At 40.6% G+C, this 12,860-nt stretch overlaps 1 protein-coding gene across 1 annotated transcript in view; it reads right to left on the bottom strand.

The window, feature by feature from the left end:
* Positions 1 to 6,370: 6,370 nt before the first annotated feature.
* LOC135526746 (SPARC-like) overlaps positions 6,371 to 12,860 on the bottom strand; it is an 18,961-nt gene continuing 12,471 nt past the window's right edge. The window contains exons 5-10 of the mRNA XM_064955371.1: positions 10,768 to 10,889; positions 10,442 to 10,562; positions 9,051 to 9,184; positions 8,540 to 8,688; positions 7,425 to 7,573; positions 6,371 to 7,078 (exon numbers count right to left, since the gene is read on the bottom strand). Coding sequence (XP_064811443.1) covers positions 7,050 to 7,078; positions 7,425 to 7,573; positions 8,540 to 8,688; positions 9,051 to 9,184; positions 10,442 to 10,562; positions 10,768 to 10,889 — 704 coding nt within the window. The 3' untranslated portion in view covers positions 6,371 to 7,049. The remainder of the gene's footprint in view (positions 7,079 to 7,424; positions 7,574 to 8,539; positions 8,689 to 9,050; positions 9,185 to 10,441; positions 10,563 to 10,767; positions 10,890 to 12,860) is intronic.

The raw sequence follows: 12,860 nt of genomic DNA, 5'->3' as shown, positions 1-12,860 counted from the left end.
TGGAGACGAGGCAGAGCCTGAGACAGCCAGCCCTGAGAGGGTGGAGACGAGGCAGAGCCTGAGACAGCCAGCCCTGAGAGGGTGGAGAGGAGGCAGAGCCTGAGACAGCCAGCCCTGAGAGGGTGGAGAGGAGGCAGAGCCTGAGACAGCCAGCTCTGAGAGGGTGGAGAGGAGGCAGAGCCTGAGACAGCCAGCCCTGAGAGGGTGGAGAGGAGGCAGAGCCTGAGACAGCCAGCCCTGAGAGGGTGGAGAGGAGGATCTGATAGAGCCTGAGACAGCCAGCTCTGAGAGGGTGGAGAGGAGGCAGAGCCTGAGACAGCCAGCCCTGAGAGGGTGGAGACGAGGCAGAGCCTGAGACAGCCAGCTCTGAGAGGGTGGAGAGGAGGATCTGATAGAGCCTGAGACAGCCAGCTCTGAGAGGGTGGAGAGGAGGCAGAGCCTGAGACAGCCAGCCCTGAGAGGGTGGAGAGGAGGCAGAGCCTGAGACAGCCAGCCCTGAGAGGGTGGAGAGGAGGATCTGATAGAGCCTGAGACAGCCAGCCCTGAGAGGGTGGAGAGGAGGCAGAGCCTGAGACAGCCAGCCCTGAGAGGGTGGAGAGGAGGATCTGATGGTTCATGTTGTCGAAGGGAGCGGATAGATCAAGGAGGATGAGGAGACAGGAGTCTGCTTTGGCAGTGCCAAGATCCTCCGTGACCTTGGGAGGAGCAGTCTCATCAATATTCACATCAATAATCAATATTCACATCAATATTCTCATCCATATTCACATCAATATTCTCATCAATATTCACATCAATAATCTCATCAATATTCACCAATATTCTCATCAATACTCTCATCAATATTCACATCAACATTCTCATCAATATTTACATCAATATTCTCGTCAATACTCTCATCAATATTCACATCAATATTCACATCAATATTCTCGTCAATACTCTCATCAATATTCACATCAATAAATGAAAAAGCAAAACACAATCATAGAAAACAAACACATTCTTCAGTAAAAAAAAGGTCTTGAATCAGTCTTTTGAATAGTGCAACAGGCACCAAGTCATCCAACTATAGATAGCCTTGGAGATCATTCTACATATAAGGTGCAACAAAACTAAAAGCATATTTACCTCTCATTGGACATCGTCGGGATCTCCAGAGTCAGCTATCCCTGAGACCAGGGCTGCTATCTCGTACGTCTGTAACGATGAAGTAAGGTACAGCGGAAGTTTATGCAGGAGGGCTTTATAAACAAAAAAAGAGTGCAATGATCTACGATCTACGAGACTTCATTGATGTCCATCTTACTTTCTGATACAGAATACATTGATGTGTCCTGAACCCATCCATTCATTGATTGAACCCATCACCGGTAATAAAGCATAGTGCGCTAAGATAAAACAGTGTCCAATAGCTTCAATACAGTGGCAGCTTCACCTGGTGGGCAGCGTTCTCTTTCAGCGCAGATGGAATGAACCCAAAACTAAAACTTCTGACCAACCGGTGCGACAGGCGAGTTAAATCAAGCGTACCTATATATTCTAGAGAAGTTATGCATTCATCCACTAGGGGGCGACACAAATACACACAGACCTCTTCGTGTCAACTGATGTCTGGCCTGAACTGTAGACAGGGGGGGTTATTCTCAACCCCTAATTGCATGATAATGAGTTTGTGTTCGTCTGACGGTTGACCACTCGTATGGAACCTTATTGGATCAGAACTTTTGCCCAACATCTATCAAATTTGCACTGGTCATCCCACCATTCTTTTGACTGTCATGATCTAATTCTTGAAGATATTACTTTTTGCAAAAACGTCATGGGTTGTGTTCAAAACGTAGAATTGTTTTATATACGGGGGATACAACCTTCCCAGCTCTGCAGATTTTGCTGCGAAGAAACAGAGTCATTAGATCATTTATTTTGGTATTGTCCATATGTAGCTTGTTTTTGGTCACAGGTCCAGGAATGGCTGAAGAATTGTACCATTTACCTGGAGCCAACTCTGCAGATAGCACTACTGGGTGATTTGAAAAGTCATAGTCAATTGATCAATACTATAATAATGCTTTTAGCAACAAAAAAAAAGATCTTTAATTTACAATCTGTAGAAACTATGAGAATAGAATGGTTCAAAACTTTTGTGAAACTTCACAGCACAGTTGAAAAATATATTGCAAATAGAAATCCAACATGGATGATGTTAAGAGATAGACGGGAAAGGTTGAATGGACCTGAAGGGTGGGACTAATAACAACAAGATAACTCATGTAAAAATGTACTGTGTCCGTAAACTGTATATAGGTTCAGAACTTTTGTGAAACAGCACAGTTAAAAATATATGGCATATTAAAATCTAACTGGATGGACATTAGAAATAGATGAAGGCCAGGACTAAAAACAAAACATATAGAACTATTGTAAAAATTGTAAAAATAGACTGTGTCAGTAAAATGTATATAGTATGTATAAACTGGAAATGTTAACTCCACTAGTGTTTACTCCACTAGTGTTTACTCCACTAGTGTTAACTCCACTAGTGTTAACTCCACTAGTGTTTACTCCACTAGTGTTTACTCCACTAGTGTTTACTCCATTAGTGTTAACTCCACTAGTGTTAACTCCACTAGTGTTAACTCCACTAGTGTTTACTCCACTAGTGTTTACTCCATTAGTGTTAACTCCACTAGTGTTAACTCCACTAGTGTTAACTCCACTAGTGTTTACTCCACTAGTGTTAACTCCACTAGTGTTAACTCCACTAGTGTTTACTCCAATTAAGGGAGGGGTGGTTAGTGGAAAATAATAAAGGGAAAATATATTGTAAAAAGATATCTATACGGTACTAGTGAACATTTCGGACACACCTACTCATTCAAGGGTTTTTCTTTATTTTTTACTATTTTCGACATTGTAGAATAATAGTGAAGACATCAAAACTATGAAATAACACATATGGAATCATGCAGTAACCAAAAAAGTGTTAAACAAATACAAATGTATTTTAGATTTTAGATTCTTAAAAGTAGCCACAATTTGCCTTGATGATAGCTTTGCACACTCTTGGCATTCTCTCAACCAGCTTCATGAGGAATGCTTTTCCAATAATCTTGAAGGGGTTCCCACATATGCTGAGCACCTGATGGCTGCTTTTCCTTCACTCTGTGGTTCAACTCATCCCAAACAGTCTCAATTAGGTTGAGATCAGGTGATTGAGGAGGTCAGGTCATCTGATGCAGCACTCCATCACTTTCCTTGGTCAAATAGCCCTTACACAGCCCGGAGGTGTGTTTTAGGTCATTGGCCTGTTGAAAAACAAATGATAGAGCAAACCAGATGTGATGGTGTATCGCTGCAGAATCACAGACAGTGTCACAAGCCAAGCACCCCCACACCATCACACCTCCTCCTCTATACTTCACGGTGGGAACCACACATGCAGAGATCATCCGTTCACCTACTCTGCGTCCCACAAAGACACGGCGGTTGGAACCAAAAATCTTACATTTGGACTCATCAGACCAAAGAACAGATTTCCACCGGTCTAATGTCCATTACTTGTGTTTCTTGGCCCAAGCAAGTCTCTTCTTCTTATTGGCGTCCTTTAGTAGTGGTTTCTTCGCAGCAATTTGACCATGAAGGCCTGATTCACGCTGTTTCTGAACAGTTGATGGGACCTGTGTGGCTCAGTCGGTAGAGCATGGCGCTTGCAACGCCAAGCGTCGTGGGTTCGATTCCCGCTGGGACCACCCATATGTAAAAGTAGTGGCCCCAGCCGACTTGTAAGTTGCTTTGGACAAAAGCGTCTGCTAAATGGGATATATAAGATGTGTCTGTTGCTTGCATTTCTTTGGGCTGCAATTTCTGAGGCTGGTAACCCCAATGAACTTCTTCTTTGCAGCAGAAGTAACTCTTGTGGCGGTCCTCATGAGAGCCAGTTTCATCATAGCGCTTGATGGTTTTTGCGACTGCAATTTAATAAACTTTTGCCAGATTGGCTGACCTTCATGTCTTAAAGTAACGATAGGCTATCGTTTCTCTTTGCTTATTTGAGCTGTTCTTGCCATAATAACTTGGTCTTTTACCAAATAGGGCTATCATCTGTATACCATCCCTACCTTCTCACAACACAACTGATTGGCTGAAATGCATTAAGAAGGAAAGAAATTCCATAAATTAACTTTTAACTAGGCAAACCAGTTATATTGAAATGCATTCCAGGTGACAACCTCATGAAGCTGGTTGAGAGAATGCCAAGAGTGTGCAAAGCTGTCATCAAGGCAAATGGTGGCTGCTTTAAAGAATCTCAAATATAAATTATATTTGTTTTTTGTTTAACACTTTTTTGGTTACTACATGATTCCATATGTGTTATTTCATAGTTTTGATGTCTTCTCTATTATTCTACAATGTGGAAAATAGTACAAATAAAATAAAACCCTTGAATGAGTAGGCGTGTCCAAACTTTTGACTGGTACTGTATATGTATGTATATTTATATATATGTGTGTGTGTGTGTGTATGTATATATATATATGTATGTGTATGTTTGTATATATATATATATATATATATATATATATATATATATATTATATGCAAAAAATATATATGGGGGATTGGAAATGATGTAGACAATCTATTTGCAAAAACACTTTCTGGTTTATTAGTGCATCCTGTGAAAGATCAGTATCTCACCAGAACGATACAAATGATCTGTGGTCGATTCAACATTGAACATCATAATAAAGGTGAACACATTTTCTTCTAGTCAGAAAAATGAAGAATATGCCCAAACATTTATTTAATTCACGTTGTTTATTAATACCCGCAAAACCTGTGAGAATTGTTGTCAATTATATCATTGTATTCAACTCTTATTTCCACCGTTTGTCTTGGAGAGAAGGGAGGATATTTTCCCCTTGTGGAGGAAGGGGCGGTGCCTCTGGCTGTGCCTTTGTGGATGAGGCTCTCCAGCTGTTCAGAATTCCTGCCTCCCTGTACTGTCTGGCTGAACGGGTGGAGATGGTAACAGGGTGCTGTAATAATGCCCTACAGAGTTTATGGCCATCTTCTTTCTCTTGCTTTAGAGAATACATTTCATTAACTTCTCTGATTATAATATATACTATAATGTTATTATATCTCTAACGATTATAGAAAACTAAACTAGCCTTGTCCTGGCAAACCTATTCATCTGGGTTCACTGGGACAGGGTGTCCAGCTGGTTGTACAAAGACAATGCAATTCTATGGTACAGTATTTTTCCCATAAGTCATTGCATTCATGACAACAGAAGCAGACGGGACATTTTATTAACTGCAACGAGGTTATTGGTCTAATAAAGAAGTTATTAGTTATGCAAAGTGCCGGTTTGAACTTTTCAAAATAGACTCTTAAATATAGGGTTAGAAAACGTTTGCATTCTGGTATACCAATGTTTTGACAAAACATACTGGACTCAAGGACCAGGACCACACTGGGGTTTTGAAATCTGAACATGTTAGTCGTTGCCAGATGAGTCATCACAGGATGTTGAGACGTGTACTGAGCCTGTAAGTCTAAGGCGTAGCCTACCATGCAGTACAGGACACCTTGTGCTGTAACTGTACATGTGGCATTTTTTTGTTTTTGTTTTTTAAGGGAAAGGTGATTCTTAAAAAACAATGTGAATGAATGAATACTAGCCTAGTGGTTAGAGTGTAGAGGCGGCAGGGTAGCCTAGTGGTTAGAGTGTAGAGGCGGCAGGGTAGCCTAGTGGTTAGAGTGTAGAGGCGGCAGGGTAGCCTAGTGGTTAGAGTGTAGAGGCGGCAGGGTAGCCTAGTGGTTAGAGTGTAGAGGCGGCAGGGTAGCCTAGAGGTTAGAGTGTTGGAATAGCAACCGAAAGGTTGCAAGTTCAAACCCCTGAGCTGACAAGGTACAAATCTGTCGTTCTGCCCCTGAACAGGCAGTTAACCCACTGTTCCTAGGCCATCATTGAAAATAAGAATTTGTTCTTAACTGACTTGCCTAATAAAATAAAGGTTAAATTAAAAATGATGATGTTCTTCATATCTGTGATATGGACACTTTAGAGGTCTTTTTTTCAAAACCTACCAGGTAAATACAACTAATTCCCATGAAATGCTCTAAGTCAGTGTTAAGATGTTTTTCATGTGTTCCAGTTGAAATGTATCAACGTTGTGAGGATTCGGAAGAAATGCAGATATGCAAAGCATGCAACAGTGTTGGGACATTTCAGATCATTTTTATTTGAGGAAAGAGTTCTATTGTGTTCACACGGTATCAAAAAGAGTATAGGAACGTCAGTAAACATGCTACGGTATAGTGTGAGGAAAAACGCTCAACCTGCAAGATGCTTTCCTCGTAGTGTTTAAACAATATTTCCTTTTTATTGTCTCAATAATTGTTCAGTACACTTATGCCCTTGTTGTGTGACAGAATCTATGTCAGAAAACCAACCTGTGGATAGACAGGCCTTAATTTTAAAGCAGTAGTCAAAGTCAATGAACTAACAAACAAAAGAACAGAGAGAACAAAATGAGTCCACCACCAAAAGAGTGAAAACAACTAAATATGTTTAAAAAGCGAAAGGAGCATTTATTTAGAATTTATTTGATTTTTACAAATTTGTCTCCTTCAAAAGAATTTTCAAATTGAAGTTATTAAATCACAGCCCTGATTAAGTGAAAAAAAAGATAAATGTTGTGATTAACATCCATTATCACAACCTGTTCAACATACATTTATATCTCTCTCTCGTCACAAGTCTCTCTCTGTTACTAATCTATCTGTTTAAAAAAAAAAAAAAAAGCGTATTTATTTGCCCAAAAACAAGACAAATTTGAAGTTGCATCATGGTGCCGTTTTGTGATTGTTATTTCAGACGGTACACGTCTCTTTTGTTCCATCAAATGTTAGTGGTATAGGAGGTCGTTAATTAGTTACAGTTAGCACCGGTACAGTGTTCCTTTCATTTAGGGATCAGCTCAGCACCTCGTCCCAATAGAGACTAGTTTTCATACTGGAGGTCTTGCGGGGTGAGTTTAGATGACAAGGTCCTTGTTGACATCCTCTGAAAAACAAACAACAACAAAAAAACACGCCCAGAATTAACAAGTGGTAATGAAATGGTCCTGCTATGAACCATTTTAAAATCAACAACCAACCAGTACAATACAAGGACAAGAAGACATGGCTATGTCTGAAATGGCACCCTGTGCCCTATATAGCCCAAAGGGCTCTGGTCAAAAGTAGTGCACTATATAGGGAATAGGGTGCAATTTCAGACGCAAACAAGGAAGACATTTTAACAGCCCAAAGTGTGCCTCAGGGTCCTCCTCAGTGTCCCCCTGGGTTCTTTTGAGGCAGTAAAATAACGAGTGTAAAACTATGAACGAGGTGTTTTTAAAACCACTCACGCTCCTTGATGCTGAAACAGTTGGCCCACTCCTCCAGGGCGATGTACTTGTCATTGTCAGCGTCGCACTGCTCGAAGAAACGAGTGGTGCAGTGCTCCATGGGGATGAGAGGGGCGCGCAGGGGGGCCAGCTCTGTGTGGGACAGGAACCTACAACACCACAGAACACATGTTAGGAAGCATCTATGTCTTGTAAAGGATTTATACAGGCTTTATGAAGACTTTCTAAGCTTTAGTTTAGACCATAGAAAACCCATACGATCCTTTAAATAGGTAGCTTTATGAAGACTTTCTAAGCTTTAGTTTTAGACCATAGAAAACCCATACGATCCTTTAAATAGGTAGCTTTATGAAGACTTTCTAAGCTTTAGTTTTAGACCATAGAAAACCCATACGATCCTTTAAATAGGTAGCTTTATGAAGACTTTCTAAGCTTTAGTTTTAGACCATAGAAAACCCATACGATCCTTTAAATAGGTAGCTTTATGAAGACTTTCTAAGCTTTAGTTTTAGACCATAGAAAACCCATACGATCCTTTAAATAGGTAGCTTTATGAAGACTTTCTAAGCTTTGGTTTTAGACCATAGAAAACCCATACGATCCTTTAAATAGGTAGCTTTATGAAGACTTTCTAAGCTTTGGTTTTAGACCATAGAAAACCCATACGATCCTTTAAATAGGTAGCTTTATGAATACTTTCTAAGCTTTGGTTTTAGACCATAGAAAACCCATACGATCCTTTAAATAGGTAGCTTTATGAAGACTTTCTAAGCTTTAGTTTTAGACCATAGAAAACCCATATGATCCTTTAAATAGGTAGCTTTATGAAGACTTTCTAAGCTTTAGTTTTAGACCATAGAAAACCCATATGATCCTTTAAATAGGTAGCTTTATGAAGAACGTAGCATTGTCAGTTGCCTTTTTGCTCATAAAACAATAGATTTAGGCATGATGGCAATATTCTTTCTGAAACGTTGTAGAAATGTTTCATTATTTATGTCCTGACTGGTACCGAGTTGAATCAAAGTTATAGCCCAAGCAAGCCTGTATTTGTGTGATGTTGAAACAATCCAGCTGAAGCAGAAGACAGGAAACTCTTCTTCTCCTCAACCTACCCATCGACGGGGTGCTGGTCCAGCTGACCGAACTGCCAGTGGACGGGGAAAATGTACATGTTGTAGTTCTTCTCAAAGTCGTGGGCCAGCAGGTCCAGGGAGTGCTCTCCAGCCTGCAGTCTCTTCTCATTCTCGTAGATCTTCTTCACCTGCAAGGCAATTCACATTTTTTTTTGCATTAGTTTGTCTAATATTCTTTTGAATTGAACCAACTGATACATAATTCCCAGTAGGGTTGGATGCACAAAAGGAGTCAACTTCATAGTGAGAGCAGAACGTCAAATCCTATAATCATATTTGATTTGCCGAGTTAAATATATATATATATATATATATATATATTTTTTAATATATTTTGTATATTTTGACCCACCCACAGAGTTCGGTAAATGAACTCAGGCAAAAGGAAATGGTTCTCTGCTGTGTTTAATAAGGACTATGACCCATCCTCAGGAGGCAAACAGTAAACGGTTTCTGTGCTGTGTTTATAGAAATTGATAATTGGACTTACTCTGAGCATCTGCTTCTCAGTCAGGAGGTTGTTCTCCTCATCACGCTCGTACAGGCTGACCAGAACGTTCTTCAGCCAGTCCCTCATACGCAGGGGGAACTCATTCAGCTCAGCATCCATGCAGGCCTCAATGACTGGAGAATAAACAGGAAGGAGAATGAGTTATATGTCAGAGCTATTCTGTCCACACAGGGCTCAGTGACTGGAGAATAAACAGGAAGGAGAATGAGTTATATGTCAGAGCTATTCTGTCCACACAGGGCTCAGTGACTGGAGAATAAACAGGAAGGAGAATGAGTTATATGTCAGAGCTATTCTGTCCACACAGGGCTCAGTGACTGGAGAATAAACAGGAAGGAGAATGAGTTATATGTCAGAGCTATTCTGTCCACACAGGGCTCAGTGACTGGAGAATAAACAGGAAGGAGAATGAGTTATATGTCAGAGCTATTCTGTCCACACAGGGCTCAGTGACTGGAGAATAAACAGGAAGGAGAATGAGTTATATGTCAGAGCAGAGGGCTCAGTGACTGGAGAGACACACGGGAAGAAACATTCGGTACGGTCAAAGAGAGAGAAAAGGAAACGGCGAATACCCAGGAGCAATTGGAGAAGGCAGGTTCAATGACCTACGGTCCGCAAGGTGCCAAAGGGTTTCATTTAATTAAGTCAAGTAAGTCATGGTCAGAAAGTTGTTTTACAAGTAGGACATTCAAGTCAAAATCCATTCTCAAAATGCCTTTTGTCATAGAACATAAAACCCACAACTCACACGAAATGTGACATTTGTGTCCACTGAAATGTATGATTGATGCACACAGCCCATAAGGCAAGGATTCTCTACCTTTTATTTTATTCCTTGGTTGAACACTGTACCTGACATTTAGAGGCCAATAGTTAAAAAAAAGTGTTCTTTTAAGTTTTTGGATCCACAACGTGCAACAACATGATCTCCATCTGCGCCTTTCAGTCCTAAGGTATTCATCGCCAACAGTGAGAGATGCATGGGCTTGATTCTGTTATTTAATGACAGACATTTAGCTGCAGATTCAGCGGTAGTTTGAGAAGGACGGCGATGCAGTGAGCATGCTACAGCCTGCCCTCCACTCTGTGTGTTGGAGTCCCTAAGGCAAGGTCCCTCTAGTTCAGCCCATTAATCACTCCCCTGGAGAAGCTTTCAGCAGGGTTTCAGCTCTAAGACAGCATAACCAATCACAACGGAGTCTATGAGGAAAATGTGTCTAAGGGGGAATCTCAAAAAAGGTGAAAATTATTTCACTGAATTGAATGGTTGGATTAAAACATTCTCAATGGCCCCTGGGAGGGTTAATACATTGATATTAATATTGATATTAATTAAATACAATTTGTAACGATAAAGCATAGCTCACATTTGCATGGCCCGATGTAGTCTAGGTGCAGCTTGTGGCCCTTCTTGGTTCCCTCCAGACTGCACTTCTGGGCAAAGAAGTGGCAGGAAGAGTCGTAGGTTGTGTTGTCGGTGGCGCAGACCTGGGATACACAGATTACAGTCATGAATCAGATATAAATCAGAATCTATATCAAGAATGAGCCAATGATGCATATCAGTAGTAGCATTACTGTACAGGTCAAGGTTACACTGTATTAGGAACAGTGTTGTGTATGAGAAATGTCTAGGACTACTTGATGTTGATGCTGAACAGATTAGAATGTGATTTCTATGATGATAACTCACATGCTCAAACTCTTCAATGGCAGCAGGGCAGGTAGTGGGGTCCTGGCAGACACACATGGGGGTGTTCTCCTCATCGACCTCACACACCTTTCCCTTCTTGCAGTGGTGGTTCAAACAGGGGTCTAACGAAGGAAAGTGTTAAAAACAATTCTGGAACATTAAAAATGGAAGTGTTCTTTTGCCCTTGAATTTCCTACTCAGCTATTCAACAGATACAATGCATTTGGAAAGTATTCAAACCCCTTGACTTTTTCCATATTTTGTTACCTTACAGCCTTATTCTATAATCTCAGCAATCTACACACAATACCCCAAAATTACCAATCGAAAACAGGTTTTTAGAAATGCAAATTTATTAAAAATAAAAACAGAAATACCTTATTTACATAAATATTCAGACCCTTTGCTATGAGACTCGAAATTGAGCTCAGGTGAATCCTGTTTCCATTGATCATCCTTGAGATGTTTCTACAGCTTGATTGGAGTCCACCTATTGGAGTTCCACTGTAGTGGCTAGATGAAAGCCACTCCTCAGTAAAAGAGTTTGCTTGGAGTTTGCCAAAATGCACCTAAAGACTCCCAGCCCATGAGAAACAAGATTCTTTGGTTTGATAAAACCAAGATAGAACTCTTTGGCTGAATGCCAAGCATCATGTCTGGAGGAAACCTGGCACCATCCCTACGGTGAAGCATGGTGGTGACAGCATCATGCTGTGGGGATGTTTTTCAGAGGCAGGGACTGGGAGACTAGTCAGGATCAAGGCAAAGATGAACGGAGCAAAGTACAAAGAGATCCTTGATGAAAACCTGCTCCAGAGCACTCAAGACCTCAGACTGGTGGAGAAGGTTCACCTTCCAACAGGACAATGACCCTAAGCACACAGCTAAGACAACGCAGGAGCGGCTTCGTGACAAGTCTCTGAATGTCCTTGAGTGGCCGAACCAGAGCCCGGACTTGAACCCGATCAAACATCTCTGGAGAGACCTGAAAATAGCCGTGCAGCGACGCTCCCCATCCAACCTGACAGAGCTTGAGAGGATCCACAGAGAAGAATGGGAGAAACTCCCCAAATACAGATTTGCCAAAATTGTAGCGTCAAACCCAAGAAGACTCAAGGCTGTAATCGCTACCAAAGGTGCTTCAACAAAGTACTGAGTAAAGGGTCTGAATACTTATGTAAATGTGATATTTACATGTTTTATTTTATAAATTCAATTTAAAATGTTTTTGCTTTGTCAATATGGGGTATTGTGTGTAGATTGATGAGGAGAAAAAACTATTTAATCAATTTTAGAATACGGCTGTAACGCAACAAAATGTGGGAAAAAGTCAAGGGGTCACCTTCCAAATTAATTGTATATATATATTCCTGGCGGTAGTTAGCAAAGAAGGAGTGTGGTGGAGCCCCTGCCAATTAGGAGAAGGGTTTATTTTTTGTGTCCAAGAAGCTTGGTGGAACCATTGGATGGAACACATAATGAAAGGTGTGTCTTTTGAGACAGAAGAACTCTGTCATTACCAACGTGTACCCCCCCCCCCCCCTCTACTCATCTCACAATACAGCTGCTGCAAAGGAGCACCAACATACAGCTTCATTTGATTGATGTTGTCACACCTTTCCTAAAGCTAATGGTTCCTAAGCAGCTTCAAATATATACTAGCCCAGGGATCATTAACTAGATTCAGCTGTGGGACAATCTTTTCTTGAACGGATGGTCAGGGGGCCGGTACATAATTACAAATAATTTGTAGACTACAAATTGACCACAAGAAGCCCAAACTGATATAATATTTGACTAAAACATAATCATTTCAAACCTTGCTTACATTTTTTTAGATGATCACATAGTACTAGTCAAAAGTAATTCGTGTTTTTTTTATATTTTTTTTATTACTATTTTCCACATTGTAGAATAATAGTGAAGACATCAAAACTATGAAATAACACATATGGAGTCATGTAGTAACCACAAAAGTGTTAATCAAATCAAATTAATTTGAGATTCTTCAAAGTAGCCACCCTTTGCCTTGATGAAAGCTTTGCACACTCTTGGAATTGTCTCAACCAGCTTCTCTCAAACAGCTTCTCTCA

Source organism: Oncorhynchus masou, chromosome 32 (assembly GCF_036934945.1).
Source record: "Oncorhynchus masou masou isolate Uvic2021 chromosome 32, UVic_Omas_1.1, whole genome shotgun sequence".
Classification (NCBI taxonomy): Eukaryota; Metazoa; Chordata; class Actinopteri; order Salmoniformes; family Salmonidae; genus Oncorhynchus; species Oncorhynchus masou.
This window is presented reverse-complemented; position numbering and strand designations above follow the sequence as displayed.